Here is a 23,472-nt window from a genome sequence, read left to right on the forward strand (position 1 = left end):
TGTCTCCTCTCTTACAGCATAAGCCCCTCCAGGACCAGAATTTTTGGCTGTCTTACTCTGCTCAGTCTAGTGCCAAGAATGGCATCTGACACCCAATAGGCACTCAGTAAATGTTGAATCAATGTATTTAACAAACAGCCCCTACTGTATGCCAGGCACTATTCTGAGGACTTTTGAAAATCTTCAACTCCCAATCTTTGCAACAAACTGTGCTGTAGGCTCAGGGATGGGGCTGTCCCCTACCCCAGTTACTCTGACAGAACATGGCCAAACTGGCTCCCTCCCCAGGCAGGGGTGGGGGTGGGGGTGGTAGGGGGGGTAGTCCCCAGCTGGAACCCTGGGACAGTGATATTTCCAATTCATTCTCAAACCTTTCTCCCCACAATCCTCACTTCCCCTTCTCACTTCCCCCTGCTGCTGACCTCCCCTGCCCACACTGACCACAGGCAACCTCACTTTCAGGAAAGAACGGGATGAAGCAATTGTCTCCATGCCTATTCCACCCAATGAGGAGGGACACACTGAGCTCAATGCACCCTTGTTCCACACCCCCATGAGGTTGACCCCATCACTGTGGTAGAGATTGCATTTTACAGGTGGAGAAATTGAGGCTCAGAGAGGTTTAAGTGACTTGCCCAAGGTCACACAGCTAGGAAGTTTAGGCTCCATTTCTTCCTAGTAAGAATGTGTCCAGGGGGGCAATGACAGTGGTAATGGGTTACTGGGCAGGATGTGGGTGCTGGGGATACAGTGACAAAACTGGATCAAGGGTGAGGCAGGAAATAGGGAAGGGAGAGTGGGGCAGGAGGCTCGGGGCAGGGGTACCAGGAGAGAAGTGCAGAGACCCTGCATGACCCTCCCCTCCCCCATGCTGCTCTTTACCCGCCCAGTTCCTCCTGGCCCAGTTCCTCTTTGCCACTGATCCCAGAGCCAGGTCAGCCCATACAAAGCCGAGCCTCCTCTCTGGCAGGGTGGCAGGACTGCACGGGTGCAGCTCTCAACATGTCCACCCCAGGGCAGGCTCCTCAGTTGCTACTGCTGCTGCTCACCCTGCTGCCAGCCAAAGGTGAGTGCGTGAGGGCCCAACTGGCCTACAGGGGTGCCCAGACCCATCACACCCCTGATTGTGCCTGCCCCCCCGACCCTGTTCCAGGCTCAGTCCCCATATGGTGCTTCACCCAGTATGAGGAATCTTCTGGCAAGTGCCAGGGCTTCCTGGGGAAAGGTATCCGTGTGGAAGACTGCTGTCTCAACCCTGCCTATGCCTTCCAGGAGCCTGGCAGCAAGCTCTGTCAGGCATGCAGGTAAGGAGGATCCTGAGATGCAGGGCCACCCAGAACTGGGCTCTTTCCTTCTCTGGAGTTCCCAAGGGTGATTCCAAGGCCCTGATCATGACCATGGCTCAGGGTTTCTCAGCCCCGGCTCTACTGACTTTGGGGCCAGAAAATTCTTTGCTGTGGGAGTCTGACCTATGCATTGCAAAGCTGTGTTCTGTAGCATCCCTGGCCTCCCACTAGATGCCAGTAGCAACTCTCCCAACCAAACTGCAACAACCAAAATGTCTCCAAACATTGCCAAATGCCTCCCCCACCTCTGCTGAGGCAAAATCGCCCCTGGTTGAGAACCACTGCTATACTTACATTCATTGAGCATTTCCTGCATACTGGTAGCATTGGAGGGTGGGGTACAGGTCAGGTGTATTCTGAAGGTAGCTCCAGTCCACTAATTGTGATGACAGCTCATATTGAGTGCTTACTGCATACAGACATGTGGGGGTGGGTGAATTTGGGGAATTCTGAGGGCAGCTCCAGGCACCTAATCATGATGACACTTCACCTTCATTGAGCACTTCCAACCTACTGGATGCATTGCAGAGGTGAGAGGTAGCTGGAGGATCTCTGAGGGTGACTCTAGTCTCCTAATCACAATGCCAGCTTCCATGTAATTAGCCCTTACTGTATGCCAGACATGTTTTCTAACAGCTTACTGTACATCCCAGATACACCATGGAAGCTTGGGGAGCTTGGGGATTTTTGAAGGCAGCTACCCTTCATTACCTCTAGTAATGTCAACAGTTCCCATCAATTTAGTGTTATGGTGTGTGCAGGGGGTTGAGGATAGGTCTAGGGTATTTTTCTTTCTTTAATTTTGTTTTAGAGAGAGAGCACATGAGCTGGGGGCGGGGTAGAGGGAGAGAGACTATCTTAACCTCTGCACGGACCCCAGTGTGAGGCTCAATCTCAGGACCCTCTGAGATCATGACCAGAGCCAAAATCAAGAGTTGGACACTTAACTGACTGGGCCACCCAGCAGCCCCAGATCTGGGGTATCTCTGATGTGATCTCTAAGCTCACTGGGATGATAGCTACTATTTATTAAGAACTTTCTGTTTGCCCGCTACTGAGCACGGGGATGCCTGGAAGGTTTCTGACAGCAGTCCTCGGTCCTTAGTCCTTACATTTGCTTGCTGCGTGTCTGGCACTATCCTTGGGGGATTCGAAGTGTTCCAGCTCCCCAATCATGAAGGTCAGTGATATTAAAGTAGTTACTGTGTGCCCTCCTCTTGCCATTGAATCCCCAACATCCCTAAGGGGTAGGTACTCTGATCCATCCATTCCACATACGTTTATCCTGCACCCACCCCCCTTTACCTGTGCTCACTCTACAGTCCAGCACACCCCATCCTTGCCAGCTCAAACTAGGACAGGACACATGTGTTCCTCTCTGCAGGTCCCCACGATGGTCACCGTGGTCTGCGTGGGCCCCCTGCTCGGTGACCTGCACTGAGGGATCCCAATTGCGGCACCGGCGCTGCATAGGCCATGGTGGGCAGTGCCCTGAGAAGGTGGAGCCCGGGACCCTTGAGTGGCAGCTGCAAGCCTGTGAGGACCAGCCGTGCTGTCCTGGTGAGGAAGACCAGCAAGGCAGGAGAGCACTGCCTGTTACCTGGCTTTGGCAACCATCAGGGCAGAGGCCCTGAGGGGAGGACTACACCTGATATCTGTGAGGCACCAAGGAAGAGGCTGGCATGGCTGGAGGAGACTTGTGGGGGGCAAGATCAAAGGCGGCCTGATCCTTGTGGGCCACGGAGAGGATGCTGGCTTTTATTCTGTGGTGGTGGGCAGAGGAGAGTTGTGATCTGACTTGGGTTGTGACAGATCCCTCTCACTGTCCCGAGGAGGGCGGTCTGTATGTGGTAAGGGCTGAAGCAGCAGGACCAGTGTGAAGGCTACTGAAGTAGTCCAGATAAGCAATGCTGGAGGACCACGTGTGGCAGAGGATGTGGGGCACATGAGGAAGCAACGACCTGTGAATGGTGCCCCCGCTTCCATCCTGTCCCCATTTCTTCTCTCCCACAGAGATGGGTGGCTGGTCCAACTGGGGGCCCTGGACCCCTTGCTCTGTCACCTGTTCCAAAGGGACCCGGACCCGTCAGCGAATATGTAACCAACCCACCCCCAAGTGTGGCGGCCAGTGCCCAGGAAAACCACAGGAGTCTGAGACCTGTGACACCCAGCAGGTCTGCCCCGGTGAGTGAAGGCAACCACAGGGCACTGATGCGGGTACCCAGGGTGGATCTGGGGGCTATAGCACATGGTTGTGGGATAGTGGGAGGACCTCAGCACGTGTGACCACACCTGGCATCCCCCTACCCCCATCCCATCACAGTACACGGGGCCTGGGCTGTTTGGGGCCCCTGGAGCGCCTGCTCGGGTTCCTGCCACGGTGGACCCAGCGCACCTGCCGAGAGTCGAAGCCGCAAGTGTTCTGCACCTGAGCCCTCCAAGGTGCCTCCTGGGAAGCCCTGCCCAGGGTCAGAACGTGAGAAGCGGCCCTGCTCTGGTCTGCCACCCTGCCCAGGTACACAGGGATGAGGCCTCGGACATTCTATTCCTGATTCAGGAACAGATGCTCTGCCATCTCAGAGGATAGAGGTCTTAGAGCACGTGACCGCAGAACTCTTCATTCTGGAACAATCTGCCTCAAGAGTCTAGGGGCTGAGGGGGAGATCGAGGTGGCCTATCTTCTCATTCCTCTCTCTACCCCCAACAGTGGCTGGGGGCTGGGGGGCGTGGGGCCCTGTGAGCCCCTGCCCTGTGACCTGTGGCATGGGCCAGACCCTGGAAAAACGGATGTGTAATCACCCTGCGCCCCAGCATGGGGGCCCCCCCTGCGCTGGCGATGCCGTCCGAACCCACATCTGCAATACAGCTGTGCCCTGCCCTGGTTGGTACCACAAGATTCCCTGTCTCCATGCCTAAGCCTCTCACCCATCCCTGCTGCCCAGTTCCTGCTGCTAATGCTTTGCTCCTGCCTCTCATTCCCCTATTCCCAGCCCTGTTGCTTCCGCCCCACCTCTGGTCCCCCAGCCCCACATCTGATCACCTCCACTCCTTCCCCTGGGTTTTCATCCCTTCCTCTGAATCCCCTCACTGGCTCCCTTTGGTGCAAGCCCTGGTTGCCCCTGTCTGTGCAGTGAATGGAGAGTGGGGGTCCTGGGAGGAGTGGAGCACTTGTGCCCGTCGGGGCATAAACATCATGTGTAAGGCGATCCCAGGCCAGCAGACACGCTCCAGGAGCTGCAAGGGCCGCAAGTTTGATGGACAGCGGTGTGTTGGAGAACAACAAGATATCCGTCACTGTTACAACATTCAACACTGTGACTGTGAGTGTTCCCCACAGACTACACTGTGAGGATGGGGCAGCCCCTGCAGCAAGAAGGGGTTTCTGACTCTACCATGGACCCCCATGTCCCTGCCACCTCTCAGTCTCTCTCTCTCTCTCTCTCACACACACACACACACACACACACACACACACCACCCTGCTGAGACCTCTCATTCTGACTCATTGCAGGGAAAGGCTTATGGTCAGAGTGGAGTACCTGGGGTCTGTGCGTACCCCCATGTGGACCCATGCCCATCCGCACCCGCCAGCGCCTCTGCATGGCCCAGCTCCCCAAGTTCTCGTAAGTGAGGGGGCAAAATGTGCTCAGGAGGGGGTCACGACAGCCATATGTGAGCAGTGATGGTGGGAGAGTCAGCTCAGCTCCCCACAACCAGGGCATCCACCCCTTGGGTCTATGGTACCTGCCTTGACGAGTGTTATCTCCCACCTGCAGGAAGAGGAGAGACACTAATGAAGCAGCTGAGAAAGAGGATACTGAGGGGGAGAATCAGTGGCCACTGTGCCCTTGGGTCTCTCATTTGGTCACTCAGCCATCCTGCCGCTCACCCAGGCTTTCCTGTGACCAGGCACTTGGCCCTTTTGGTCACCCAAGCTTGGGTCTGCCCCTAAAGCCACTCAGGCCTTCGTTCTCTTACTCATTCCTTCAGCCACCCACATCTCACTCAATGTCTCACGGCCTCAGGACCTGGGAGGCTTTCCCCCAACAATTGAAAACACACAGAACCCAGGTCCCATGGGTCCCCCCAAGGGATACAGGTCAACAAGGGCCTGACAGAAGGCAGATGAGGAACAGTTGGTACAATGGAGAAGGGACTGATACCTCGCCCGAAGTCCATGTAGCCAATCGGATCTCACCTGGCAGGAAGGGGTCAGCAAAGGCATTCCCAGTGTTAAGACTGTGAGAGCAGAGTCCTGGATACTGGTGACCAGCTGCCCAAAGTTGGTTTTTCCTGGGGGCCTAGGTGTTAACAGAGGGTAAAAACATCATCCCTTCTTTATTTCCACATACCTCGAGCCACTAGATTAAGTGAGCTACACTCCACTTGTGAAACACCTGCCATCTGGAAGTGGTCTCTGGTTCTGGGGTTTCTAGTAGGTCCTGAAGAAGAGTTAAAGGTGTTGAGTAGAGGTAGGAAGCACTTGGCAGAGTTGGGATATGAATGGATTTGATGGAGGGAACAGGGGTGAGAGTGAATGAATGGAATGCATGTCTCATGGGAGGAACAAAGGTCCAGGCAAAGGTCCAGGCAAAGACCACTCTGGACATGGGACTGTGGATAAAGTGGAAAAGAGAGATCTTGGGGCAGGCACCTGGGCCCCAAAACAAGGCCTTGAATACCAGGGCAAAGCATTTGGGGACTTTTCCCCATGGGCACTGGGGAAAGATATAAGGAGTTTAGGAGGTAAGAGAAGGTAGGTCTTGTCAACGAGTAACAATTACCAGCATTTATTGAGTACTTACTGTGTACCAGACGCCACTCTGAGCACTTTACCAAAATTAATTCATTTATCCTCACTCAGCCCAGTAAGGTGGGTATTATTATTATTCCAATTATTCTCATTTTCCAGATGAGCATGGGGAAGATAAATTGCCCAATATCTCATAGGTAAAAAATAGTGTTGGGCACACAGTAGGTATTCATTATGAGTTTATTGAATGCATTCTTACCTTCCCTGAGCTTCTCCCCTCCATTCCCCCTCTAATGCCCCAGGCCAACCATTACTGTGGTCGAAGGTCAGGGTGAGAAGAACGTGACCTTCTGGGGGAAACCTTCAGCACAGTGCGAGACGCTGCAGGGGCAGAAGGTGGTGGTGGAGGAGACTCGCCCATGTCTACACGTGCCTGCCTGCAAAGACCCTCAGGATGAGAAGCCCTAACACCTGTCTCTTCTGCCCTGATCCCCTGACCTCCCAGACCTCAATAAATGAGCCTCTTCCCCAGGAGTGAAGCAGTAGCATCTTCTAGGCCAAAAGGCACAGCACGGGCAGAGTCGCAGTGGCTTGTTGTGGAAAACAGTATTTTCCATTGCGGCCACGGTTTGGCAGGAGCGAAGGCGCGAGTACCCATCCCCTCCCCGCTGCCTTAGCCCCAGCGTCTGCCCCTCTCCCCTCCTTGCGCCAAGTCCCAGGGCGTCCGGCACATCCCTCTGCAGAGCTCTGCGTTACAGGCTTTCTGGTTGGTCACTCGGCCCGGCCGGCACTTTCTGATTGGCCGGCGTGCCCGAGGTTCCCACCCGTCGGAGCCTCTGGGCTGGCGGGTTGCGCATCAATCCGGTGCTGAGCCGCACAGCAGAGGCGGCAGAGGTGTGGCTGGGGTTGGCACTCCGCCGGCGAACACCTGCACCCACCCACTCCCAACAGCCCAGATCCAGTGCTGCAATTAACGGAGACCCAAAGTGGGGTGGCGGTTGGCCGGGGGTGGACTGAGGAAGTGCCTACGAAGTGCTCTGAGCTGGGGTGGGAGCGAAGAGAAACCAGAGTCAGCATCTGCCAGAAGGAGCCCCTGAGACAAACCCAGACACAGATTCCTTTAGTCTTTATGCACCCATTCAACACTTTTATAGCGTCTACTGTATAGAACGAAGTCTGGGCATCTGGGGTGGAGGAGGACTGGTAGAAGGAGAGGACATCTGAGCGAGGGAACAAACTCAGAATATGTGATCCTTTCGTTGAACATTTTTTTTCAACCCTTATCAACGCCTACTGTATACTAACAATAGCACTGGACATCATGGAGAATAGAGGAGTCAGAACAGCACGTGTCTCCACAGTGAAGGGAACAAACCCAGACACTAATGCTGTTAGCATTTGCTCATTCAATTTTGCACTAATTAGCATTTGCTGAATGCTGAGCCCCTTGCAATGAGACAAATCATAAGAATCATCATAGTTACGGTATTAGCTAATACTTAGAGAGTACTTGCTGTGTGTTTGGTAGTGTTTTTAGACTGCAAAGCACAGATTCATTTAATCCACAACAAACCTATAAGGGTCAGTATTATCATTATTCCCATTTACAAAGGATTAAACAGGCACAGAAAGGTAGCGGGCTGGACATTTGAAGCATGGTGTGTGCTGTGAGTGGAGGGACCCCTCCGCACAGATGGGAGATGTGTGACACCAAGATTCTGTCAAGGTGTTCACCTCTTGGTGTCGATTTCCCCCCCAAAATAGGTCAGTTGATGGGTTGAAGTAAAGACAAAGTTGAACTTTTGCTCATCTTGGGAAGAATGAGCTGAAGTGAATGATTCTGGTTGCTACTACAGGGTATAAGTGTTATGTGTCTACAAGAAAGTGGAAGTTTGTGCATTACGAGGTACATATCTGTGTGTGTGTGTGTGTGTGTGTGTGTGTGAAACACAGACCTATGGGTCATGCAATAATTAAGGATGTATTGAGTATATGTGGAGAGCACATAAAGTTAGAACCATGTGTGCACTGTAACAATCTGAGTTACAGGTGTGTGTATGTGTGCGCACACACACATGTACATGTGCATTCAGGTGCCATTGATAGACAATATGTGTGAGTTATGAACATGGGTACAATACTGATTACAAACATATGTCGGGGTGCATGTCTCAGAGGCATTGCTCACCAACGCACAGCAAAGAAAATCATTCCTGGAGCCCCTCCTGTCTGTTCATTTCTGCTGGAGAAGAGAGAGACAGTGCAGAGGAGCCTGACCTGTGCCTCAGGGAGTTGAGACAGTCCTGAAGGGAACCCTCATTCTTCTGCAAGACAATCTACAAAACATTAATTTCTGGAAATTGAGCCATCTGGAGAAAGGGAGTGATGCTGGGGGCCATGAGTACTTGAAGCCTGGGAATGGGGTTCGTGGGAAGAGTCATTCTGGAGACAGATTCCTAAGGAGCCCAACTTCTGGCTCCCAGAGGAGCCAGAAAGGTCTGTAGACCTGCAACTGCTCCTATCCCCCAGAGAGGGCACCATGGATCCAGCACAGCTTGTTTACTTCAGTTACTGAGCAAAAAACTGGGAAGCACAGACTTCTTTCTATATGTTGGAAAAGACCTGATTCTTGGGAGTTCCCCATCTGGGGAACATTGGGATATGGAGTGCCAGAGAGAGCATCCAGGAAAGGGAGGGAAGGAATGGCCAAAGCAGAGGCCTGGAGGTGGACGAGGGAGTAGAGGGTAGTTTGGAAGTATTGGACTTAAGGACTGTGGGAGGCTAGAGGAGGGGGAGTGGATTCTGAGTCCAGGGGAAGGGAACACTTCCTGGGTGAACTTGGCCAAAGACAATCCTTGAGAGAGAGGTAAAGGACATTCCTGGCAGAAGTCACAGCACATGAGAAAATATAGAGGCTCTCTCCCCCGCCACACACACACACACACACACACACACACACACACACACCCTTATAGACGGGTCAGGTGATCATCTTAACAGATGAGGAAACCAAGTCTCAGAGGGGTTAAGTCACTTTCCCAGGGGTATGGTGGAGGCCTAGTTTGAACCTCAAGCACTCTGACTCTAGATTCCACACCATTACTACCTTGTTTAAACAGGCCAAGGATTTAATGAATAAAAAATAAACAAATGAATAAGTGGATGATTTACCTGAAAATCCTACAAGCAGAAGAGACTCCAAATCTGCCTATTTCTTACCATATCTTCTTCTACCTCACTTGGTTCACCATCCTCACTGGCCCACAAGGACTGGCTCAGTTTGGTCTCTGCTAACCTCTCTGACCCCATCTCCTGCCAGAACTCCCACCCCTGCTCACTTTGTTCTAGCCTCTATGGCACCTCTTTCTAGCACATTCTTTAAAAAAAAAGGCATGGATCACAAAGTGAACATGGCTCTTTGGAAATGAATTGGAGCTCTTGGATTTCTTTATCTGTAAAATAGGAATGTTTCCTACTCCATAGTATTGTTGTGAGGGTTGGATGAAACAAGACATGTAAACAGCTTAGCTGGGTGCTGTCAACAAATGATCGTTTTTAAATGGATTCGTACTTTCATTGTAGTCAGGATCTCACAGGAGCTTACAGGATGGCTTCCACAGGTCCCCCTCTGCTGGACTGTAAAGGTCATTTGCTCATGTGGCAACATTATTTGGCACCTACTGTGTGCATACCCTAGGATGGGTCCCTCTCTGTCTGTAGAAACTTCTCTGGTGCAGGGAAGACAGCCAAGGGAACTGATGATATCATATCAGGTGGTTATGTGGGTTTTGGCTTATCCAGGGCAGAGGGATGGGGGCATATAGACTGAGTGTATGTGTCTAGGGCCCTGGGCATTGGGGGTGGGGGTACAGAGATGGGCACACATCACGTCTGGAGCTTCAGGGAATGTCTGTGTGGCAAATCTAGGTTTATCACGATTGTCAGTGAGTATGTCATTTGGGTGTGCATGTTCGTATGAGTTTCCCTGGTTCTCTGTGTGTAGATGTGGTGCCTGTGTTTGTGTGTAGGCATATATGCATGCGTGAATGCATGCATGCCCATGTGTGTTACCCTGGGCTTGTGTATGTCTGCATGGATACCTAGATCGGTGTATTCTCCGTCTGTATGTGCTTCCGTGTGTTTCTTTACTTTTGTGTGTGTCTATATGTATCTCCACGTGTGTGTCATTCCTGTGTGCCTCCAGGCCCCAGCAACCCAGGGCAAGGGTGTGTACCCCCCAAGTGTCCAAGTCGCCTTTCTGATGCTATGCCGCCCCCGCACCCTCTCTCTGCCTGACTGAGCCCGTATGGATATGGGAAATTGATTTCCCCCCACAGGGTACTGCGTGTGGCCCCCATCCGTCGCAGTGAGGTTATTTCTCTACTTTTGAGTCTCTGCGTGTGCCTCCATTCCCCCCCCATCCCCCCCATGCCTTCTATGGTGAATATCAACACGGGGAACTGAGTAACTACAGAGAATCCTGCCTGTGAGTGAGACTGGGTGTGAAAACCGGAATGAGGCGGGGTGGGGGTCTTGACTGACCACTCACCTCGACCCTCCCGACAAGTATCTACCCCGCCCCCACTCCCTAAATTGCGCATCCCCAATCGGACGAGGGGGAGGGGAATCAGGATGCGGCGTGGCGCGTGCGCACTGCCGCCTTCAGCACCACGGACAGCTCCTTCGCCCCCGCCTGTCGGCGCGCGCCACCGCCTCCCCAGCACTGAAGGCGCGCTGACGTCACTCGCCGTTCCTCCCCAAACTCCCCTTCGCAGTCGCCTTGGTCGCGTCCGCGCCGCCGCCGGCCCAGCTGGACAGCACCACGAGGGGCGCGAGATAGGGGGGTACGGGCGCGACCATCGGCGCTGCGGCGGCGGCGACTCAGCGCTGCCTCAGTCTGCAGCGGGCAACGGAAGAGTCGTGTCGTGCCTGAGAGCGCAGCTGTGCTCCTGGGCCCCGCGCGGTCCGCCCCCGCGGCTCCTGACCAGGCTGCTCCTAGGACCCCCTGCCCCACGCCGCAGCCATGAACTACCTGCGGCGCCGCCTGTCGGACAGCAACTTCATGGCCAATCTGCCAAATGGGTACATGACAGACCTGCAGCGCCCGCAGCCACCCCCGCCGCCGCCTGCTGCCCCCAGCCCCGGAGCCACGCCCGGTCCCGCGACTGCCATTGCCGAGAGGGCCTCCGCGTCCGCCCCTGTGGCCTCTCCCGCTGCCCCTAGTCCCGGGTCTTCGGGGGGTGGTGGCTTCTTCTCGTCGCTGTCCAACGCGGTCAAGCAGACCACGGCGGCCGCGGCGGCCACCTTCAGCGAGCAGGTGGGCGGCGGCTCTGGGGGCGCAGGTCGTGGGGGCGCTGCCGCCAGGGTGCTGCTGGTCATCGACGAGCCCCACACCGACTGGTAAGCCACTGCCGCGGATGTCTTCCGCGGGCCTGGGTCCCCCAGATCGTTCCACGATGAGCACTTATCAAGCACCTTGTGTGCTAGGCACCTGGTCCCCTAACCCAAACCCTTTTCCCTTAAATTATTATGCTGGGCACTTCCTGTGTACCCCGCCTTTGCCCCCACCCAGGCCTTCTCCATCCATACAGGGAGCAGTTATCGGGCGCCTGCTGTGTACCTCCTTTCCCAAAGCTTTGGCTTCAGTATATCCTGTGAGCATTCGAGAGTCTAATGTGCCTTGCCCTCCCCAACCCTCACCCCAAAGACCTTGTCCTTTAATGGATCTTGTGAGCATTTATCATTTACCTGCAGTGTGCCTTATCTCAGAGCCCTTCCCCAAAGCCTTGGGCTTCCATGAATTTTGTGAACATTCACTGAGAGCTTGCTATGTGTCTTGTCCCCCTCAATCCTTGCCCTCAGGCCTTCTCTCTAATAGAGCTTGTGAACATGTATCCAGACTGTGGTATGTGCCCCACCCCAACCCTCCCTCCAAAGACCTTTTAAGCTAGTCAGTGAACACTGATTGCCTGCTGCGTATCCCATCCCATCTTCTCACCAAGTGTTGCCTTTAATGGATCCTGTGGGGCTTTATTGAATCCCTTCTGTGTGTCCCAACTCTAAGTCCCTTCTCCAAGGACTTATTTCTCCAAAGGATCTAGAAAGCATTTATTAAGTGTCTGATATATGTGCCCTATCTCCAAATCCCTTTCTCAAACATATTTTGCTCAAATGAGTCCCATGAGCATTTTTGAACCTCCTGTGACTCATCTTCAGACTCTCCCCAAAATCCTTTTCCTCCAATAGATCTAGAAAACATTTATTGAGTGTCTCCTCTATCCTCCATTCTCAAGCTACTTCAAAGACCTTTCCTTTGGTGAACCCACCCAGCATTTATCACCAGCCAGCCATGTGAGCCTTCTCTAAAGCTTCTTTCCTCCAGTCTGTTCAGCAAGCATTTATTGAATGCCTGCTGTGTACCCCATCCCCAAAGCCTTTCCCCAGTGGCTTCATTCTGCATGTGTTGAACGTCTGCATGACCCAAAATTAGACTTTCTCCATAAGGGCTTGCCTCCAGTTAATAGAGTGATCAAATACCTCACACTTGTTGTGTGCACCATTTCAATACTCTTTCCAGAGGCCTTTTTCTTTTCATCACTTCTTGGAGCATTTGTGGAGCACCACTGTGTGCCTGATTCTGTGCCCTCTACACAAAAGCCTTTCCTCTCATGGATGGAGAATCAAGCTTACATAGATCAAGCTTCTGCATCCCCATTCCCCTTCCCCGAAGACTTTTCCTCCAATGGATCCAGTGATTGTATGACCATCCCTAGCACCCCTCCCACAAAGACCTTTTCTTTTAATGGATCCAGTGAGCGTTTATGTATTGTCTGCCAGGTGCTCGATTCTAATCACCTCCCCCACAGGCCTTTTCCTGCAATGGCCCCTGTGAGCATTTATGGAGTGCCATCTGTGTGCTCTATGTTCTCACCTTCTTCCCAAGGTCTTTTTATTTTAGTGGATCCAGTAAGCATCTATGCAGTGCCTGCTGTGTGGAGGGAATAGACACCCCTTCCTTACCCCCTTGAAGAACCTGTGTCTGTCATAAAGCCTCTCCTTTCTTTTAATAAATCTAGAGCCCAATTTATAAGGATTACCCCTCCCCACTCCCTCTCAGTGTCCTTAGGATTTCCTCTCCCAATCTTAAATCCATACCCCGAAAGTTCTTTCTCCTATTTAAGCCAGTAAACACTTATTAAGTTCCTATTATATAAGGGCCATTCTCAACGTCTGCTTTCCAAGTATGGAAGTTGCTGTCCCATCTCAAGACTTCTCTTTCCAGGGGTCTACTTCAACCTAAATTTATTGAGTACCAGCTTTTTACTAGTTAGATCACCCCTCCTTCACCCAGGAGCCTTTACCCAGCAGACTTTCTCTCTATTCAGAGCCATTTATTCATTCTACAGATATTTATTGCATACTTTCCCAGTGTCAGAGTATGGGAGGCCTCCATTTATTATTACTATATATGAAGAAGAACCCTCCTCCAGTTCCCCTTCCTTCTAACCCCAACCTCCAGCTGGATTCTCTATACCTTTTTCTCCATTCAACTCCACAATCGTTTAATAAGCACTTATTGCACACCAAGAACCCCATATTCAATGCATCTTCCTCTCCCCCTCTTGAAGCCCTAGTTCCCCCTTCAATAATCTCCATCTGACCTTTGACACTACACAATCCATAAAGTTCCATGTGCATCTACTGTATTCTGGCTAGGTCCCCTCCCCCACTTAGTAGCCATCTTGCCAACTGCTCTTTCCACTACCACCCCCCGCAATTAATCCAAAAAGCATTTCTTGATCTCTGACTGTATTCTCTTTTTTTTCTGACTGTATTCTTTTCAAAAAACCGCATCCCTCTTTTCTCCATCAATCCATAAAGCAGTTCTTGAACACGTACTAATAATTCCTTCACCAGCACCCACTCACAAAGGAGCCATCTTCTTGGCTAAATTTGCTCCATTGAAGTCAGCAAACCTTAAATGGGGCCCCTGCTGAATATTAGTAATCACTCTCCTTTAGACTTCCCATCCCCACTCCTACACTACAGGAAGTTTCTTTGCTGCATTTTTCTTTGTCCCATCAAACATTCATTAATTATCTACTGAATACCAGTAAGACCCTCCCTCTTTCAATAATTACAACTCTGGTGTTTTCCATTTTTTTCTAAGTTGTCCAGCAAGCATTTATTGAGCACCTGCTGAATTCAGTGAAAGATTCTTCCCTTCCCCTTCTGCATCTCAGAAACCCCCTTTATCCCAACAGCTGCTCTAAGTCTTTTCTTCCATTCCATCTAGCAACTATTTATTTAGGATCTACTATAGATGGGGTGGGATGGACAAAGGGAAAGGGCCTGTGTACACCAGGCTCAGCGTGGGAAACAGAGACTTCTGCATCACCTGCCTGCAGATATTGCAAGTATCATCTGACTTTGAGGATTTCAGCCTGGAATAAAGGAGGAGTTTTTGCAAACTCTGTAATGGATTGTACACCTAGATGGAGTCTGACACCTTTCCCACCAAACCTCACTACTCTCACCTTTTCCTGGGTCTCAAGTCCTCTGTGGCTTACAGTTGCAAACCCTGAGTTAAGAATCATCTCCCATTTTTATAAATAATTTAGTCCAATGTCCTTCAAACTGTGAGTCACCTAATGGCTTGTGACCAGCATTTCATTTACTTCATGCAGTAGTATAAATGAAAATAGAATATAACAAGAATATGCTACACATAATAAGTGGAATTATTATTTAGTGGAACTGTTACTCCAAGAAATTTAATCAGTAATGTATGCCATATATTATATTTGACATATGCTATATCATACATTTGCTATATAATAACTTTATAGTATAATACATATGTATGTGTATATTTTTCTTCATGAAGTGGATTAAGATAGACTAGGAAATACCAGACTCTGTTGCACGTAGTATAGGTATTCGTTTACTCAAACTTTCATTCCAATTATATATGTATATTTATATACCTTCTAGGTACATATACACATAGTATGTAATATGCAATATATTATATGTTATATAAGCCATACTGTATTATATTTGCTGTATAACATCAGAGGTGTCATATAAAATATATTACATATATAGGATAGGTTATTATGTATCTATGTATATAGTGGGTTATATAAACTCTATCTCTTATTGTGGCTTCTTTTCTTAGACTTCCCTGGAAGCAGGCCCTGAGACTCTGAGGTTTGTGTGCAGATTTATTGGGGAGAGCTCTTGGGAACAACACCTGTTGCGGGGGAGGAGTGAGGGAAGCAGGATTTAGAAGAGGGAAAGGTTGAGCTATGATGCAGCCACAACAGAAACCTCAGCCAATCCTCTGGGAGAGCTCTGGAGCAAGGATGACCCTTCAGAGTTACCTTAATCGAGGTGGGGGTATCCAGGCTTTTGTATTTTTACATCAGTCAATCATTAGTCACAAGCTGCCCCCTGGGAGGAAGCATAATCTTGGGGAAGGCAAATCCCTGCTGCAGAGGCCAGTTCCCAGTGAGGGACAGCGCTGTGAACCTTCAGCAGCAAATCTTCCCAGAACCTCAGAAATAGATGGGAAGGCCTGAAGGTGGGGGTGGGGAGTGAAGATCTGAGGGGAGCACAGAATCCACTCCTTGTACTGCTCTGATCCACTTGCTTCTTCAAGCAAGATCGTCCCATCTGGAAACAGCATTTCCAGGATTGTAATTGGTCTTGTCTTCTGGGAGAGACTTGAAAGAGCATGGTTAGTGGGATGAATGACATCCTCCACTGATGCAGTTGATAAAAGTGGCATAAATAAATGATACGCATTGTCTCCTTCTTCCACTATGCATTCTAGATTCCCCTGACCCTCAGCTAGCACCTCTCTTGGGCTTAGTGGCTTACCTGTTGAGTGATCCATTCCCTCATCCTTGAGGGATTCCGGAGCCCTTGGTCCTCATGCGCTTCCCAGGCTGTGGCTGCTGTACTTGTTCATTTCCTTGCATGGTTGTGCAAGGAGGACCAACAGATGCTGAAGTGGATCACCTGGGTGCCAAACATATTCCTCCCTGCTCCCACTGTGTAATAGCAATCCCTGAACGTCCTCCTGACATTTCAGGCCATATACCCCTGTGAAGTGATTCATTCCTCTTCATATCCACTGGCATGTAAAACCTGAGATATCCAGGTGGCATCCATAGCTTAGAATGTAATAGGATTCTTGCTGTGTCCCCTGGTAGCAGTGTTCCCCTTTGGAGAACCAGGACCTCTAACCTTGCAGAGCCTTGAGGGAACAGGAAGCACACATTCCAAAAGTGGATCACTGGGATCGATGGTAAGCTGGGCCTCTCCTTTCACCTCTGAGTTCCCAGACCCATGTATTCTACCCATTGGGAACAGAGTATAAACAACGAGCCATTGATTTAGGGTGTTTTGGAGGATGGTACCCCATTCTTTCATGGTATCATTTCTTAGCTGTGGCTACAAAAGTTGTTCCAGGCCAGCAGCTTGTGGGTGGTATTATGGTATATAATGTCATCAGTTGATTCCATGGTCATGGGCCCACTTTGGCACCTCCTTTGCTGTCACATGTGTCCTTCAGTTTGATGCAGTGTTATGAGGGATCTCATACTGGTGGATCAAATATTGTGTAAGCCCTTGGACAGTGGTACTGGCTATGGTCCTGCAATCAGGAAAGGCAAACCCATATATAGAAAATCCCAGTCAAAATGAATAATTTGTCTTTCCAGGGTGGAAGGGGCCCAAAGTAGACAGCTTGCCACAAACTGGCTAGTTGGTCTTCTTAAGGGATGATGCCATGTCACAGGCTCAATGTTGGTCTCTGTTACCAGAAGATTGGACATTCAGCAATAATGCTGTAGGCCCCACTAATAGCCTCTATCTCTGCTACTCTTGCTACTTCATTCATGTACGCATCTGCTAGCGCTGGGGTGGCTGATTTGAGAGGCTGGCTGACATCATCTGGCTGACTCATTCTGTCTACCTGGTTGTTTAGTGCCACTTCCATTGGGGATGCTGTCTGGTGGGTGTTAACACACAATACAAAGATCTTCACTCCTCACTTTTTGCCCACTCCCATGTCTACCCCTATATGTCCACCCACATTTTCATGTCCCAGACCTCCTTGTCCTGATCTTTTTTGTTTAAGTTTTTATTTTAATTCCAATTAGTTAACACGCAGTGCAATATTAGTTTCAGGTCTGCAATATAGTGACTCAACACTTCCATACATCAACTGGTGTACCTCACCTATTTAACCCATCCCCCCACCTACCTCCCCTCTGGTAACTATCAATTTGTTCTCTATAGTTAAGAGTCAGTCTGTTTCTTGGTTTGTCCCCCCTCTCTCTTTTCCACTTTGCTCATTTGTTTTGTTTCCTAAATTCCATAGAGTGAAATCACATGATATTTGTCTTTCTCTGTCTGACTTATTTCACTTAGCATAACACTCCTTGTCCTGATCTTCTAATATTTTTCCTTCAGGGCCTCTAATCAGCCAAGCCATCTACCACTGCCCCTCAGTGAACATATTCTATTCTTGGGCCATTTTTCTTTCCCTATTAAGTAGATTACTGGGTGCATAGTCCAAAGCTCTGCCATTGGGAGCTCTGCCACTTTCAGGACCACTCTGAGTGGGGCTATCATACAGCCACTGTCCATTTTTGGCTTCTCCCCACATACCAAACCAGTCATTTTTGAACCAAGCTTAGGCTTTTTCTTCCTTCCTTCACCCACTGGTTGTAAGGGGTCCCCTTGGTGAGCTGAGGGAGGCACTAGTACAGCAGTGGGGATGACATGGGCATCTAGATTACCTGCTCAGGCAGCTTGCTCAGTCCTGCTTGAGCTTGATCCCAGCTGCTGGGTCCATCTGATGTTATTACTTGGTGGGCCTGGCAGGACCCAGCTCACAATGGGCACCTGGATGCACAATCACTTGGTGCCCCGTAGTCAAGCATTCTGTCTACCAGAGCCCAGTACTGCACCAGGAATTGTTTCTCAAAAGTCATGTAATTCTCTGCTGCAGGTGGCATGGCCTTGCTCCAGAACCTGAGGGGCCTCCCATTCAAACTTCCCATAAGCTCCAACTGTATCTTTTCCCACTACTGACTTATCCGGTATCATAAGATCTTTCAGATCATATGGCATCCCATTCAGCCTTATGTTATACCTGAAATATGAATCAGAGCAGTATCTCCAGGTGTGGAATATGCTGCCTCTAGAACCTGAAGACACCTACCAAGTGTTGTGCTTTTTTCTTCATGGTGGGAGGTGTAAGATCCAATGCTTTGCCCTATTATTTGGAGGGGCTGTCCTGGAATGCCTTGGACCACTGTATCCCAAAAACTTTTGATAATGTGGCAGGCCTCTGAGTCTTTGTGTGGTTTATCTCCTACCCTCTGGAGTGCATGCGTCTTATCAAGACGATGTGCTAATCATCTCTTGCCCAATCAATATGATTTAATATAGCAGCCCAGTGTGATATTCTGTGGGATGTCCAGATGGCCCAGTGCCTTTGGACCATATGATGACGCAGAATGAGAAAGATAGCATAGCCCTGTGGCAAGACCATCAAAAAATATTGTCGTCAGTCCCATGTGAATGTGAAATGTTTCTGATCCTTTTTTCTGATCAAAGTAGAAAAGAGTGCATTCAGTAAGTCACCTCAGATACAGCCACCTGAGTATCTGAGGTTTGCTCTAGCAATGGCAGCACGTCCAGTACAGCTGGTTCAATTAGGGATACAGCTTGGTTGAGAATGTCTATACACATTCTCCAGGACCCAAACTGATTAATTCAGTGGAGATATGATGGGACTAACACCCCTGCATCCTTTAATCTCTCAAAGTAGCATGACTTTCCACCATCACTCTTAGGATAGATATGATATTATCTTTGATTTACTGATTTGATCAGGGGAGGGATGTGTAGTTTCAGAGGCATCCATTTGAACTTCCCCACTGCAATAGCTCTTACCCCTACAAACCAAAGAGCCCATGTAGGGGTTCTGACAACTACAGTTATGTCCATTTTATTTTTTTAAAGATTTTATTTATGTATTTGAGAGAGCATGAGCAAATTCCAGTCAAATTCTACTCAGGGATCATGACTTGAGCTAAAGGCAGATGCTTGGGATGCCTGAGTGGCTCAGTGGTTAAGCACCTACCTTCAGCTCAGGGTGTGATCCTGGAGACCCAGGATCGAGTCCTACATCAGGCTCCCTGCATGGAACCTGCTTCTCCCTCTGCCTGTGTCTCTGCCTCTCTCTCTGTGTGTGTCTCTCATGAATAAATAAATATAATCTTTAAAAAAAAAAGAAAGGAAAAGATATCAATGAAATTAATCTCCTTGTCTGCTTCTCATTTCTTTTTTTAAAAAAGGCAGATGCTTAACCAACTGAGCTACCCAGGCACCCCCAGATATGTCCATTTTAATTATACATTTGTGAATGGGGGAAGTGACCACTGGGTGAACCTGTGGACCCAATGGACCCATTTTGAGCAGAACCTGGGACAGGACTTCATTTATCACTTTACCACTACTGTGCTTCTTGTTATGGCTGGTTCCACACTTACCAGCATATTCCTTATTGATTTTGTAAGTGGGGTATATCCTCTGGACCTTCCCATAGAATATGATCAGCTGATGAGTTTTCTAGACTCACCTAGTATATCTTCTCTAACATGTCTGTTTCTTTGAGTCCTTTGATCCTTTCTTCCACAGTCTGCCATGGAAGATTTGGCATTTCTGTTTCACTTGGTATTGACCATTGTTTGCTCCAGGCTTCCACAAGTCATCTCACAGTATATCGGCAACATCAACTTCATGTTCCACCTCTTTGGCCCATTGTCCTTAGGACTCAGTTTCATGCATACTTTGACAGCTCCTGTCCGTACATATTGGCCAGGTCTTTCAGCTTTTGTGTATTTCTTTCCTTCCTTTGCAAGCTTAGAACCTCTCCAGTTAGGTATTCTAGGATTTGACCCTGCATATTGATCTGTTTGCTAAGAGGGGAAGGGGGTAGATTCTGAAAGGGGCAAGCATTATTTTATAAGGCATCTGCTTCCTTCAGGGCCTCTGTATTATCTTCAGGCAGAGGGAAGGTCTATACTCTAACAAGGAGAAGTGGACTACTTCTGCAGGCCCAGTGGATTCAGGTGAATCAACAAGTTCGAGGTGTTACATACATCTTCCCAGATATCCCCATCCCAAGTCTAAGGGCTTCACTCTTGTCCTATTAGGGCTCTGACCATGGCATAGGAGATGTGCTAGGCCTGAGAATTCAACGTTCTCCAAAGTTTTGTTACACTTATGATTATGCCCTAAGCCCCTAGTTCTCCCCTCTGTCTGCCCTCCAGTTGTAGAAGATTGGTATTTCCTTAAATGTATCCAAGGGGGTCCTCTGGCTTTCTCATTTTGCTTTGAATTAGTGATTACTCACCCTGAACATGTCAGATCTTTCTTCAGCTAACCAATGGTGTTTAACAAATAGTCACCCAGGTCTGCTTACCATTTCCCTCACACCTCCCAAGTGCCAGGGATATTTCACCAACTGGTGCATTCCCTTCTATCAGTATCTCATTAGAATTCACCATCAGTAAAAGTTACTGCTACCCCCAAACGCCAAGGGCCCACACTATAATTCTCACACTCATGAAAATACACTCGACACTGTGCCTCTTCCCACTACTGACACATCCAGTATCATGGAATCTGCCAGATCATATAGTTCAAGTGGCATCCTGCTGGCACCACAGCCCAGACCTGCTGCCAAGTGCTTTATGTTGCTACAGCATGTTAAGGGCTATCTGTGCTCCACCCCCACAGACGATGGTTCCTCATTGCCTGCTGGCTGCTGAGTGACCCAATTCCAAAATGGCATTAGAGTCTTTTTTTGTAGTTTGACATCTCTGGCACTGTTTTAGGTTGGGTTCTCTGGAAATAGATTTTGAGGCAGGTATTTGTATGCAGGAGGCTTACTGGGGAGTGCCTTTAGGATCAATGCCTGTAAGGAGGGCAGGGTCAGGCAGAGGGAGAAACTGGTCCATGATGCAGCTGCATCAGAGGCCTCAGCTGATCCTAGGGCAGTGGTATGGTCCTTCTGAGTCAGCCTGTACTGAGGCAAAGGGGCCAGCCTTTGTACTCACTCATGGGCCAGATATAAGACGTGGGCTGCTAAAGTAGATATAATCTTGTCCAAGGCAGTTCCCCATGACAAGACAGTTCCCAGTGGGACATAGCCATGAGCTGTCAACAGCTGATATCTGGGTGCATTAGCCCTGAAGAAGACATCTGAGCAGAGTGCCACAGTATTCACTACACTTGTGGTCAAAAAAGTTTGAAATACAGTGACACAGTCTACATTCGTCACTATTTTATACATGAAAAATGTGCAGGTCTCAGAGAAATTCTCTTCCAACACTTGTGTGCAGACAGTATCAGTAATGGAGTGCGTGTGTGTGTGTGTGTGTGTGTGTGTGTGTGGAGGGGTAGGGAAGGAGGAGGGGGAGGGAGGGAGAGAGAGGAAAAGGAGAAAATGACTGTGCTTGGAGTCTTTGGGGTTCATCAGTGAAGTCACTAGGGCCCCTTTGTGCTGTGCGGATGTGTCAGAGACCCTTACTTTGTGCATGTAGGTAACCCTGGGAGTGGTTCCTCTCCTCACCCCTCTTGTATGAGAAACCTGACTGGAGATGAGCTTCTGTGTGTAGAGAAGCCTGTCAGGTAGAAATCCTGGGCCTGGGGAAGGACACCACTGGAAACCAAGCCCAGCTGGGGTTGGGCCCAGGGATAGTGACATGGCAGTTCATGCTGCATCTACTGCTGTTCCTACCCCTCTTCCCTCCTATGGCTTCCCCTTGCCCTCAGCTGCATCCCCCACCCCTGGTCCCCATCATTGATGGCTCTGGCTTCTATAGAACCACTGCCAGCCTGCACCCCTCAATCTGCTCCTCCTCTTTTATATAGCTGCCCACCCACAGTTGTGTTCTTGGGGCACACAGCTACATGTGGCAAATGTGATGCTCCATGGGAAAAGGCCAGAGAGCAGAGAGATGCTTCAGGCCACATGAGCAGACACAGACACTGAGAAATATTGGGGCACACTTCATATATATGTATTCTCTAAGGTGTTTGGTTTTTGGTTTTTGGGGTTTTTTGCCATTTACGAACCTCCATGCAATTTCAAAGTACGTTACAGCTTATGAAGCACTCCCTCATTTTGCAAAGCTTTTCAAAAACATTTATGGTAGCAGTGGGATGAGCTGACCAGACTCTGGGGAATGCCTGCCTGCCATCTGTGGTTTAAGGACTTCTTTTAGAGTTCACAATGTCCTTTGACATTGACACACCTTCATGAGGATTACAACAGACTTCATTGTACGCAAAGCACAAAGCACTGTGGAGCTTCTCAAAGCGTTTCAACCATCACGAAGCATTTTATGGCTCTGAAGGGGCAAAAGGGTTAAAGGACTGGCCTGGGGTGTGTCTTCATGAGATTGATGGATGTGCTCTGCTTTTCCTCTCCAGGGCAAAATACTTCAAAGGGAAAAAGATCCATGGAGAAATTGACATTAAAGTAGAACAGGTTAGTTGGGGTAGATGGACCTGGGGGTCAGCTGTCCAGACTGAAAACTAGTTGGTCATCTTTGTGGGATGTGGATAAATCACTGATTTTTTCACCTTCCTAGGCTGAATTCTCGGATCTCAACCTCGTGGCTCATGCCAATGGTGGATTCTCTGTGGACATGGAAGTTCTTCGAAATGGGGTAAAGGTCATGCGGTAAGTATAAAAAGGTTAACTTGGTGTTATGGAAGAGGCATAAGGACTCCCTTAGAGCTGAGAGTGAGTCCCCCCACCACCACCCCATACCCATCCCTCTGTGAGCCAGAAATTAGGTGTATTACAGTAGCCAAGTTATGGAAACAACTTAAGAACCCATTAGTGAATGAATGGATAAAGAAGATGCGGTATGCATATACTATGAAATATTATCCAGCCACGAGAGAGAAGGAAACCTGCCATTTGCACCAATGTGAATGGACCTTGAGGACACTATGCTAAGTAAGATGAATCAGCCAGAGAAAGACAAGTACTGTATCCTGTCTATGCAATCGAAAAAAGGCCAAATTCGTAAAACCAGAGACTAAAGCAGTGGTTACCAGAGGCTGAGGAGTGGTAGACTAGGAGAGATGTTTAAGGGCATAAACTTGTAACTGGTAGAGAAATAAGTCCTGGAGCATTAATGCACAGTATAATGAATATAGATAACAATATTGTATCATAATTATCAAACTTACTAAGAGACCAGACCTTCATTATTCCCACCACCAAAAGGAAATGATTATTATGTGATGTGATAGAAGTGCTAAATAATG

General features: G+C 49.3%; 2 protein-coding genes across 3 annotated transcripts in view; both read left to right on the forward strand.

Annotated features, from left to right (window-relative positions):
- Nucleotides 1–889: 889 nt before the first annotated feature.
- CFP (complement factor properdin) lies at nucleotides 890–6,633 on the forward strand. Its single transcript, XM_077888889.1, has 9 exons — nucleotides 890–1,066; nucleotides 1,154–1,304; nucleotides 2,731–2,906; nucleotides 3,360–3,530; nucleotides 3,670–3,861; nucleotides 4,054–4,227; nucleotides 4,478–4,666; nucleotides 4,858–4,969; nucleotides 6,402–6,633. The coding sequence occupies exons 1-9, from the start codon at nucleotides 1,003–1,005 to the stop codon at nucleotides 6,565–6,567; spliced, it is 1,395 nt and encodes a 464-aa protein (XP_077745015.1). The 5' UTR covers nucleotides 890–1,002; the 3' UTR covers nucleotides 6,568–6,633.
- A 4,321-nt stretch (nucleotides 6,634–10,954) lies between these two features.
- Nucleotides 10,955–23,472, forward strand: part of SYN1 (synapsin I) — a 49,703-nt gene continuing 37,185 nt past the window's right edge. Inside the window, exons 1-3 of one of the 2 annotated variants that reach the window (XM_077888446.1) lie at nucleotides 10,955–11,499; nucleotides 22,624–22,681; nucleotides 22,785–22,876. In XM_077888446.1, coding sequence (XP_077744572.1) covers nucleotides 11,123–11,499; nucleotides 22,624–22,681; nucleotides 22,785–22,876 — 527 coding nt within the window. In that variant the 5' untranslated portion in view covers nucleotides 10,955–11,122. The remainder of the gene's footprint in view (nucleotides 11,500–22,623; nucleotides 22,682–22,784; nucleotides 22,877–23,472) is intronic. The other variant, XM_077888447.1, reaches the window with a different exon arrangement.

Source organism: Canis aureus, chromosome X (assembly GCF_053574225.1).
Source record: "Canis aureus isolate CA01 chromosome X, VMU_Caureus_v.1.0, whole genome shotgun sequence".
Lineage (NCBI taxonomy): Eukaryota > Metazoa > Chordata > Mammalia > Carnivora > Canidae > Canis > Canis aureus.